Source organism: Lepidochelys olivacea (assembly GCF_965140295.1).
Source record: "Lepidochelys olivacea isolate rLepOli2 genome assembly, chromosome: 1".
Lineage (NCBI taxonomy): Eukaryota > Metazoa > Chordata > Testudines > Cheloniidae > Lepidochelys > Lepidochelys olivacea.
This window is the reverse complement of record NC_140411.1, coordinates 159,440,934-159,453,222: the sequence shown is the minus strand read 5'-3', so window position 1 is coordinate 159,453,222 and position 12,289 is coordinate 159,440,934. Positions and strand designations below refer to the sequence as shown.

General features: G+C 44.0%; 1 protein-coding gene across 1 annotated transcript in view; it reads right to left on the bottom strand.

Moving 5' to 3' along the window:
* Nucleotides 1–9,335, bottom strand: part of LOC311531636 (cystathionine beta-synthase-like) — a 60,571-nt gene extending 51,236 nt beyond the window's left edge. The window contains exons 1-2 of the mRNA XM_084649174.1: nt 9,263–9,335; nt 551–657 (exon numbers count right to left, since the gene is read on the bottom strand). Of these exons, the coding sequence (XP_084505300.1) occupies nt 551–657; nt 9,263–9,270 (115 nt within the window). The 5' untranslated portion in view covers nt 9,271–9,335. The remainder of the gene's footprint in view (nt 1–550; nt 658–9,262) is intronic.
* Between the last annotated feature and the right edge of the window lie 2,954 nt (nt 9,336–12,289).

Genomic DNA, 12,289 nt, shown 5'->3' with positions numbered 1-12,289 from the left:
CACCGTTTTGCCGTTCCCCCAGGCTCCATCAAAGAACAGGAGCAGCAGTTACATCAGCTCTGAGATCTTCTCCCTCCAAAACTGCTGACCCTGTGACCCTGATACTCCTCAGTTGCACTCAGTATTGCAAGTGGCTGAGTAGCTCAACAACACACATCCTATTTTTAAAAAATGGAGATTAAACTCACAGAGTACGTAAGTTCGAGCAGTAACAAAAATGCAGCTGGGCAGTGGGGCTAGTAACCTTAGTAGTAAGAGTCTTTCTGCGAAGACCATCTTACTGGAGCAAGGCCGGGGTTACTATCAGTCAGGTGCTTGTTACACTGCAGTTTGAAATGCAGGCCACTATTTTAGCTCTGATAAATAACTGTAATGGAAAGATCTAGAAGTATCCCAGCTATGCCATATTTCTCCACCTTCTTTTCACACTTTCCCAACCCTTAGTTAGTTACTGACTCTCTTACAAAAGAGGCCTTGTTCGCCCCAGCTTTTGCGCTTGCCACTCAGTTCAGAAAACCTGACAGAAGAGCAGTGGGCGTCGGATACTCACAGAGCTCACACTTCAGTCCATAGGCTTTCCCAATCTTGTTGATTCGAACCAGAGGGGTGCGGCCAACTTTCTTCAGAATATTGGGCAGGATATTTGTTTCTTCCGGCCTGCGTTAGTGGAGGCAGAAAAAAATATACTGAGGGTAACTGTTACTGCCTTCCAAATCCACATAAAAAGGAAACCAGAGCAAAACTTGAGAGAAAGAGAGCTGCAGGAGAGGAGGGCTGAGGGAGATTTTGATTTCAGGACACGACCATTGCTAATTGCCTACGTTACTAATGATGCTAGGCATCAGTGATGGAAAACAGCAACAATCTCTGTCAATGGGACTGCAGGAGGGTGTGCCATAATGGTAGGAAATACCACCATCCCCTAGATCAGACGCACCGCCTAATGAATAACTTCATTTTAGCTGCCTTTGGGATGCGACTCGCAGGACATTGTTGCCCATTCAAAAACCAAACGTCCCTTCTTACTGCTTCCACACTCTTAGTTCCCTTGCCCTGTGACTGCATGCACTGATCAGCTGGAAAGGGGCTTCGAAGAGCCACCTGTTACCAGAATTGGCCTTTTAGCTCCCATGAAGGAAAAGCTCAGCTTTGGCTTTCATAAATAGAAATGTGTTGCCCCTTTCCTTGTGAAGGTAGCCTTGCAAATGTAAACTCACGTAACCTGATAGATAGGGCAAAAATAAATAAATAAATAAATAAATAAATAAAAATAAGCCAGGCTTCAGCAGAAGGCTGAGATCCATCTAAAGATTCTCTCTCTCTCTCTCTCTCTCACACACACACACACTTTTTACATAAAATAAGCCAGTTAAGGGTGAGGTATAGCCCATCCCACAGCACCCTTATACGGGATCTGCACAGTGAATGTGAGCAAGAAAAGTTGAGGCCAGCAGTGTGTGTTAACGTTTTCAGTTGTCTGTGAGCCAGTTGGTGCTCACCCAGCCATACTAGGTAGCTAAGACCCACTCACAGACATACAAGGGAAGGCTGTAAGCAGTCAGGTAAGTCTCACCCATCTCAAGAACCTAAGGAGACTCATTCCCCAGCTGACCAACTCGACCTCTATCAGAAGGGAACTGCTTACCCAGCAAGCCACTGCTGAGAGGAGAGGCTGCAGGACAGCTCCTGCCACCACTGTTGCTATTTTGAGGAAAAGCTTCCAGATAAGGGAGTTAACTAGAAATGGCTAAGCACAGTGGGTCATGAAATACTGGGCCAGGATGGGGGCAGAAACATGGATTGATTTTTTTTAGTAAGGGGAATGTATTTTATACAAGGTATGGCCCATGCACCATCTGCGGAGGCTGAAAACTTCTATAGAAGCCCTTGTTGAAAGTTTGCCAGCACATCACTGTGTGTGTGCAGGAGGTATGTGAATCTGAACTTTTGGGCCCACCTGTCATCTATTCTTCTTGGGCTCTTTTCCATGATACTAACTGAACTGTGGCTACACAGGCGGGTCAAAGTTCCTAGTATCATTGATTGGAATGAAGCTGCCCATGCTGACTTGCATAGTGCATGACTTCCCCCTCAGATGAAACAGTAGATGTACCCATCTGTATAGAGTAATGAATTTCCCTTCCCCAGCTCCTTCACTGGGTTGCAAGTGGGTGGAGTTAGAGAGAGGCCAGGAAATGGAAAGTAAAAAAAAAACCTGTTCAGCTGGTATGAGGCCACCTGTAGCCTGACCTGGAGGAGCCATGCACTCCCCCAGAAGGGCTCTGACTGCATTAAAGGATTGGAGGGTTTAAAGACAATGCTGTCATAATTCAGCTACTCAATACTTCAGATACATCCCCAAAGAGGAATTCTTTGAAATTCTCATGCCACAAGGGTATGCGAGTAAAATCCCAACAAAGGATTTCTGCTCACAGGTAACAAGATTTTAAATAGATACTCCAGACCAGAATTAGTCTCTCATTCACACAAATCCAGAGCATTAGCTAGAGAATCATGTGTTTATTAGCATCAGACTCACTCTGATAACTCACTTGGAATAAGAGTGCACAGGTGAATAAACCGGATCTGGAGTTCAGTGCCCTTTAAATGACTGGTTGTGCCTTTATTTGTTGGTCCCATAAAAAACATCAGTCTTGTCAGCTTTTTCTGCCAAGACCCTATGGCTGCAAACTCTTTGGAGTATGTCTTCACTTTGAGTTGGGGGTATAATGCCAAGCTGGAGAAGACATACTCGCACTAGCTTTGAGTGAGCTGTTGTGCTAAAAATAGAACATAGCCATGGCTGTACGAGCAGTGGGAGGGGCTAGCTGCCCTGAATATGTACTCATTTTGAGACCATAGACATGTACTTGGTGTGGCTAACCCCTCCTGCTGCTCACGACTCTGTGGCTACACTATTTTTAGCACAATGGCTTGATCAGAGCTGGCGTAGGTATTTCTTCACAAGCTACGAATCACACCCCCAGCTCCAAGTGTTGATATACCCAAATCTATGCCCTTAGCAGATTAAGGCGGTAGTATGCCTGTACTGAAAAGTTAAGTAGCAAACCCCAAAAACTTGTGTCAAGTATTTTTTTTTAAATATGTGAGTGTCAGTCCACATGTCTATAACACAAACAGAGCCAGAGTTTTATCTAGTGTCAATCAGTTTAAATAGAATTTTGCCAGTTTACAGCAGTTTAGGACCTGAACTCCCTTTGTTCAGAGAGAAATATTTATCCTATCATGTAGCAGAGAACTCTGATTTTTCCACAAAGGACTAAATTCTGCTCTGTTAGACTGGTGCAATATAGCCTTCCAGCCTGAGTTTATCTGTTCAGCTCCAGCGGAACTAGAGTATGTCACTGCGACTAGGCAAATGACACACATTTAAATGGCCTTTGGCCAAGTAGATTGGCAGTTTATGTCCTTGGACCTTTTACTCTTACAGAAAAAAAGATCACTCAAGGGGTGTGTTTATTGAATCCATGTCTTAAAGCAGAGCTGAGCCATTGCCTTGAGTTGGTCTTCTCAGTACTTTTCTTCTGAAGAGGGTAACAATCCAGAGTTGTTCACCTCCCATTCAATTTCAGATATACAAACACACCCCGTATTTGCAATTGTGATTTGAACTCTGAACCCATGTCATCCTTGAAATACCCAAAATGTATATGGCCTGTTGGTGATAAAGGTAGTAAATACAGATTTACTTCTTCAAAACTGACAAATATTGTTGCATTTTTTTTTGCACTCTATGGATTTGATCACAGCTCCGTACACTCAGTACTTGATATTTAAAATGTGGGTTGTCTTGGTTAGTCATGATTGGTCCCAAAAGCCACAGGCTTTGTTTCTGTAGTGAGTGTGCATAACTCCTCTTACCAGGAGAAGGGCTTGAAGATGCTCTGAGGGCTTTGAATCTCAGGGAATGGTGACCATATAGTAGAAGAGAGCAGATAAGGAGGGTTAGGAGATCCTATACAGGCCCCAGAGACCTTACCCAATGCATCATTCTTAGAAAAGAAAACGCTACAGTAAGTTTATTGGTGAGTGCAGAGTTAAAATTTAACTTTGTTTGTCACATACACAAAGTAACTCTGTGTGATGCATGAATAGTGTGGTCAAATCCTTGTCTGGCTTATTTAGCTGCCTCTGTGCCTTGGCTGGTGTTTTGTAGAATTAAACAGCATCCTTTATAAAATATACTGACTGCCTTTACTAGTGACCAGCAGTCAGTGAAGAGAAACAGTCACAGCAGGAGAAAGGGGGAAATTTGTTAGTTAAAAAGACATATTTAGGCCCCAGACAGACACAAGGAATCATTCACAGGCCTAGCCCATGGCTTCTCTCAATGAGTTCATTGTACAGCATGGTTCATTGTACATCAGCTCCAACATGGATTTGTCATGGCACTTCTGCTACCTATAAATGTTCCAGCATGGGAGCTCAAAATTCACATTCCAAGAGTAAAACAACTGCTCAAATGCTCACGTCACACAAACAGCCTTCGTACCAAGGACTGAACTAAGGCCCTCCAGAGCTACAAGCACGAGTTCCTACAGTTTAAGCTAAAGAGCTTTCACCATAAGAGCTGTAATAGACCTATACCCTCTCTGGTTTGGCCCAGACTGGGACACGTAACACATGCTGACTAGTGGGTTATGTTTGCAGAAAGCAATACAGGAGAGGTGCAAGCAAGGCCAAAGTGAATCCACTTTTCAATTCAAACCAATACTTGTGGATTATATTTATATATATACACACACACACACACACACACACACACACAGAGCGCCATTTTCACTCTGCTCCAGAAATCAGTGACAAGGATCAGAGGGGAGCAGGTATGGTCAGAAGACTTTACCAGCAGTCAAAAACTGTCTGTGTGGCAGGGAAATGGACACTCCTTACTAGGGTGACCAGATAGCAAATGTGAAAAAGTGGGACAGAGAGTTGGGAGTAATAGACATCTATATAAGACAAAGCCCTGACCCATGGGTGGCAGGTATAATAGGCCAGGGGAGGCTCTGCCTTCCCCAGCAGTGCTGCTGGACCCCCGGTTGAGGGGTTTGGCACAAAGTTTTTGCTTTATTATGCCCCAGGCAGGATCCGGGGTGGCTAAGGAGGCCAGCCCCAGGCTCTTCAAGGCGGGGGAGTCTAGGCTCAGGGCTTCCAAGCTCTTTGTGAAATGTGTGAGCCTAAAGGATCTCTGAGAAATGCCTTTGGTTCACTGGAATGGCTGTTGGGAATATTGCAGTATCACGCATTTGGTTTCAGTTCTGTGTCTTAGTGGAACCGAGAGGGTTCCACTTCAGAAATCCTGCTTTTACTTTGTGAGGAATGCTACTGTATAAAATGCCCAGAGGAAAACCTCATCATATCAGGATGTGAGACTTGATTGGTCATTAACTGGATTATATGAAGCAGCATAACTGGCTCAGACAATGTAAGAACCAGCTCAAACCTGTGCCGTTCTGAAGCTTTAGGTAATTACCCACTTCATCCGATCCAAGATCTACTCTTCCTTTTCTAATCTCCCTCACAATCTATACTGGACTCTCAGCAGGTCTGCAGGTTTGCAACACCAGCTGCTAGCTGCAGTTCTTGAGACTGCCCAAGGATCAGAACTGCACAATGTATTCTTGGGTATAGAAATCCAGAATGTAGTCTGTAATTAGACATTTACGCCAAGGTAAAAGAACATAAGAATGGCCACACTGGGTCAGCCCAAAGGTCCATCTAGCCCAGTATTGTGTCTTCTGACAGCAGCCAATGCCAGGTGTCCCAGAGAGAATGAACAGAACAGGTAATAATCCAGTGATCCATCCCCTGTCACCCATTCCCAGCTTCTGGCAAACAGAGGCTAGGGACACCATCCCTGCCCATTCTGGCTAATAGCCAGTGATGGACCTATCCTCCATGAACTTATCTAGTTCTTTTTTTAACCCTGTTATAGAAATACCAAATATCCCTGGAGAGTGTGCTATACAAAGGTGTATATTAGTGCAGTCTGAGTAGTACATATTTTCTTTAATTATAAAGAGTGCCGTGTTTCCGGAGGAATCAGGGCAAGTTGGAATCTGGATAGAGACACAGGAGTACACTTGGGTGGAAGGGATCCAGAATAGTTTTGCAAGATGATCATTTGCACATGTGCTTCATTTTCTCATTCAGATTTCTCCAGAGGTAGCATATGTTGCCAAAGAATAAGTCATTCCCAGTCAGCATGCATATTGAAAAGAAAACTGATTTGACTGAAAGAGCTGCTCCTTTAGTCACTAGGCATTCAGCAAATAAATAAGATAATTTAGGGACTATATTTCCAAAGCATTGTTTAATCAGGTGGCTAAATACATCACAGTTAACGGCAAAGGGTGGAACAATCTCCTTTGTTAGTCATTCAGAATTTCTCACTGGTATTCCATGTTTTCAGTTTAAAGATGGAAGGAGGGCTTTGACACCACATTGCACTGCCACTGGCAAGAAAGGCAGGAACAGTTGCAAAGTTTCAGAAGCAGTGTAAGAAACGTGAGATTTTCACTATCTCTGAGCAACATGTTTTAACAACATGCAGCTCTGATACTCCCGGAACTCTGTAAAACTAATTGATATTGCCTAATAAATCACATGGACACTCTAAAGGAGGTAGCTGCTCGCTGGGAAATAGGCTTTGGATATCACAGTCACAAAAAGCACACATTAAAAAATTGTTTTGCATCACAAATTTTAAGAAACCCAAGTAACAACAGTCTAGAGGGTCTTTCTTTGTTCAAGCTGTACTAGTAAAGAGAATTGCCTCACTGTCAAACAGCAACATGTAATTGCTTTCCATATGGAGCAGCCTTATTTCAGATTGCCATTTGAGGGGCACATGATCTGTCATGGTACTTTATATTAGGATGAGAGACTGCCTCAAACTGCAAAATTCAGATACAGATGTCCCCAAAGTTTAGAAGTGTTTGAATGACGGGTTCCAGATTGGGCCCATCATAGACACAGGCCCAAGACATTAGTTTCTGATCCAACTAACGGTGGGCTATGTGACAGTTGCTAGGACACCTTCAAAAATTCATTGAGTCCATCTATCCTGCAAGGACAGGAAATGCTGCCCAGTCAGAAGATGTATCAAATCCTGTATTGATATTACCTTTGGTCTTAGGCCCACCAGTTGTTCAGAGTTAGACTTGGGGACTGGTAGTCTTTCTGGACTTTTGGGGAAGCTCTTATTTTCATAGGTCTGTCTGGGTTGGCTTGCAGGACCATTAAAGAGCCACACATTTCTTTTGGGCAGAGCTGCATTAGCGAGTTACATCAATATGGCAGGAAACAGAGAAGGAGGATGGGACTGGGGACATGGCACTGGAGGACTCAGGAAATGTGGATTCAATCCCTAGCTCTGCCATAGCCTCCCTATGGTCTTGGGAAAGTCACTTAATTTCTGTGTGCATCAATTTCCCCATCTGCAAAATGATAATACCTCAGAAGGGTGGGGTGGGTTAACACCTAATAAATTAATGTTTGTAAAGTGCTTGAGATCCTCAAACAAAAAGGTAGGAGTGAAAAGTATTAGTAATTATTTTATGTTGCCTCACATCACCGCCACTTGGTGTAGACCAAACAAATTCTACCACATGGAAAAGGCACTCATTCAGAGAAGCATCTTGCCCTTTTTCAGTGCAATCAGGGCAAGTTTGCTGGCCCTGGGTGCATGATTTGGGGCACAAACTCTGCACTATTATGAGCCTAGGTCTGTAGAGATTCTTGGTCTACCACAGATCCTTGAATCTTACTTTGTAGATCCACTTTATCATAGGGTGGACTGGCCCTTTAAGGGATTTGGGCTCAGCCTCCCCTATGCCTTGTCATCTGGTCCCAAAGGTTGGGTTTGGGTTGGGTCAGATTATCAGGAATCATGTCATGGTAGGCCAAGAGATGGGGCTTCCTCTCAGATGAAGCCTACTCCAGCAGAGAGTGGGAGACCAAGGCCTAGGAAAGACTTAGGGGAGGTCTCTCCAGAGAATCTGAGTGGGCCTGACAGAGTTCCCCTGGTCAGAGGGAGCTTTGAGAGACCCTGGGGCCTGAAGCCCTGACACAAGGGCAATGAAGGCGAAAGACTTTCAGAGAGGCTTTTGCAAGGGATCAAGAGGGGATCCAGGGTCTGAAAGGATGGAGCTCCCAGCTCTAGCCTGGTGAAAGGGACTGGCTAGAGCTACCTGCCACAAAGGACCAGAGCAAAAGTATGATGAGGGAGGAGGCTGAGGAAACATCAGACAGCAGGACCTGGGATTTGGAAAGAACTTGTGAGCCCAACAAAGGACTGAACAAACCATGGAGTGGGGGAAGCCTGGTTTGGATTTGAGATATTTGAACTGTGATACTTTAATAAACGAGGCCCAAGAAGAGGTGTTATTTTTCCCACATGAGAGTCTGGGGACAGTTATTGAGAAGCCCCAAAGGGGGAAAATGAGGCAGTGACAAGGTCCAACACTGGACTGGTAAGACATTGACACCCTTCTCTATGGCAAAGGAATGCTAGGGCTGTGGAGTGGCTGCCATAAAGTGGGCCCTGCTCGCATGATGCAGCCTGTGGGATTGGGAGAATAGATTCCCCCTTCCTTCCTGTCAAGTTACTTGGTCTGGGCACCGGAGGAAGGACTGTTGCCTTGATACTGATCTGAGGAAACTGAATATTCCTTTACTGCCTGATGGTGCTATCCTTACTCATGCTGAGTTCCAGTAGCTTACTCCATGAGTAGTCTTACTGAGTTCAGTGGGACTGCTCCCAGAATAAAGTACCCCTCAATGAGAGTAAAGGTGACCGAACTGGGCCCTTAGTTAACACATTAACAAATCTATACAGAGAGGGTGGAAACAATAGGTTAGAAGGCTCTATATTCATTATGGCTGCAGTCTCCAAAAGTGCCCACTAATGTTGGGTGCCTTGTTTGCTGGTGCCTAACTTCAGATCCCTATGGGTCTGGTTTGCAGGAGAGCTGCTGGGCAATCCGGAATTGAAGTCAACCCTCGTCATGGTGAAAGAGAGGGGGCAGTCATGAGTGGACAGGAAATATTAGTGGATCAGAGAACCCCCTTTTGGGAAAAGTAATAGCAGTTTTTAGACATAAAATCGTGGCTTTAAATGATGAATTCTGACTACGAACGTTCTAGTGGAACCTTGAGGCACAGAGCGAGGCCCTGAATTTCCTGCAGTAGGGAGGATATAAAACAGTCCAAACATAACTAGCACAAGAGAGTTACTTACAAGGGCATGTGGGAATGAGGCGACTTGGAGATGGGCTTCCCTGGCTTCCATGTGCACTTACTGGGCAAGTTGGGAGGAAGCCATGTGTAGTTGGTTTTGGTTTCCTGATTTTCCTTATCAATGCCATTCTGCAAATGAGAGCTCTTGATCTTCCTGTTCAGTGTGGACACAAAAGCCATCTTGAGCTGAGAGGAAAAGAATGGAAAAAGCAACCATTAGAATCAGGGAGCTTGATTTTCAATGTTGCGCGTGTATGCTGGGTGACCAGTTTGCACGGGGGCACTCGAGCTGATACACAGTCACCTCCGTGCCGAACTGGGTGCCATAATTTGAGCATCCACATTTGGAAATAGGCCCTCAATTCTTCAGTGCTATCTAGCCTAGGGGAATATTTTTCACCATCACAATTAAGGAACTGAAACCTCAGTTGTAATCAATCATAGTACAGTTGACAATGTCAGTGGGAAAAAACCAAACCAAAACATGGATAAAAAAAAAAACTACAGAAAAGCCCAGTGACTCCTTCAGTCTAGAAACCAATATTCCAAGACTTATAGTAAGTAAGCCACCTGAGGATGATTTCTGTAGAAACCTGATTGTCTGTTCTCTATGCCTCCTAAACTAACAAATCTTCCCCCCTCCCTTGAATCTGTTTGCAGAGATCTGACATTAATGTGTAGGACCCACTGCCACTCCCACTGAAGTCAATGTGAGTTTGGTCATTGATTTGAATGGATGCTGGAGCAGGTCCATAATGTATGTTACAATGTTTGCTGTTCTTAAAGCACCATAAACTTGCATTGCACTTAAAGGTGATCTGCAAAAGGGTAAAACGAGGTTAGTCTTTTCTTATTACTTTATGATACACAGATGGGCCTGTCGAAAGTGCTTTGGTGTTTAAAGATTTTTGATTATTACATTAGGAATTCAGATCTTGTGGAGACTGAAAGATATGATGACTGGAGAACTTGTGAAATGATTGCAGCAAGGTAAGCAAAAGAGAGGTTCAGATTCCATCTCCTGCTGTGACATCTGCACACTCTGACAACAGTTCTAGGTATCTCAGATTGATCTGACTGGTGACCTTAAAGGGACAGAGGGATACATTGTTTCAGGAGCCAAATGACAACAGCTTAAAAGTAGAAGGATAAACAGTTATGGCCTATCTACACTTCAAATGCAGCTAAGTCAGGGGGAACAAATAAGATTCTGTCTACACTACAAATAATTGCAACTGTGTTGTAACCAGAGCAGGGGACAAATGTATTGTAACTGGATTCCATGATTTGGCTGTCTTTGTAGCAGAGATAAGCAAGGAAGTTTAGATTACTGCCAAGACTTAAACAATACTTACGCAAGATAAAAAATAAAACTAATTGTAAGAAACAAAAGAAAAAGTGCATTTGGTAACTAAAAGCCTCTTTTCTGCAGTGGTGCTCCCCGGGAGGCACTGTAATCCAGCCAAATCCTGTTTCAGTCTGTGTTAAATGAACAGATTTTGCAACCCAGTCTCGGTCACAGACATGCATCTTAGATCATTTATGAGGTTTGATGTTACTCTCACAGCACAGATTATTCTAGCCATATCTTTTTGAATTATTGTAGTGCTTTATTTTGTAATTACTGCAAGTAGAAATGTCATCACTTGTCTTGAGGGTTTGCAAATCCTGCACTTTCTGTTTGAGTCCAAAGCTTCAATTCTGAAATCTCTGAAAGGGCCAAATCAAAGTCCCTGTAAAGTCAAAAAAAGTTTTGTCATTGACTTCAATGGGACCCAGGTTTGGTCAAAAAGTAGAGATGAGACCAAGGTATGATCCAGACCCAAATTTTGGAAATGGCCCATCCGCTAATAATAAGCCAGATCAAAGCATTTGATCCAAGCATCCCTGAACATCAGAGGTGTTCACACTCCAAACCTGGATCCAGATGAGACCTTTGCAAGTGGTCTCTAGCTTTATTATAGGCTTAACCAAAACCCCAGATTTAAACACCCACTGAAATGGGGACGTTCAAAATACAGATCCATAACCAAATTTTACAGCTTGATCCCATCTTGTTTAAAGGGGCACTGTTATAAGTTGTGAACGGCCCAAAACTTGACCCGCTTTTGGACACTAATTCTCTGTGTGCTTTTATTTTCAAGTGTTCTTATGCTCTTCAGGGTAACTGTCACCAGTTTAGATTTACAAACAGAGCTGTGCCAAACACAGCAGCCATGATTCCATTGGGATTCACACAGGTTTGCAGCCCATGAGTTCTGCTTTGAAATTCAGCTGCAAAAACCACCACAAATATTCACAATAAAACTCATTCAAAAAAATCACCAAGCTTTATGTGGTTTTGTCATTAAACTGTCAGCCAAGGGCTGCTCAAAACTGCTTGTTTTCCTTGAAAGGCCTCTGAACCTCAACCAAATTGGGCTGAGTTGGGTGTTTGCAACAAAATCCAAGTTTAACCCAGCTGGAGGAACACCAACAAAGCAGTGTGCAGATAAATACTCATCTTGGTGAGGAAACAGAGTGTGATGGCTATCTATCTTGGGTACTTGTATGGCCTCCATTACCACAGTATCTGAGCACCTCACAATCTAACATATTCATCCTCGCAACAGCCCTGTGAGGTAGAGAAGTGCCTACGAATGGGGGAGTGAAGCACAGACACACTAAGGTCCAGATCCGCAAAGGTATTTAGGCTTCTAACTCCCACTGACATCAATGGAAGTTAACAGGGAGAGATGTGAACAGAGTGCAGACTCCAAGAGCTAAATCAGCTCCTTCCACCCAAAGCACACAGAAGAGGGAACGTTATATTTAAAGCTGTGGGATGGAAGGGATAGAGGTGTGGCCTGCTAACCATGTGGAGCCGAAAGTTCTGTGGGAAATCCCAATCTCAGTTATATTGCCGGTCCCTCAGCACGATTTTTCATTCTCCCTTCTCCCAGCAGCACGGATGGACCGTGGCCTGCTGCCCTGTTGCCTCCCTTCCATCCAGGGCAGTGCAAGTTGCAGAGGGGGAGTTCATGCTGAA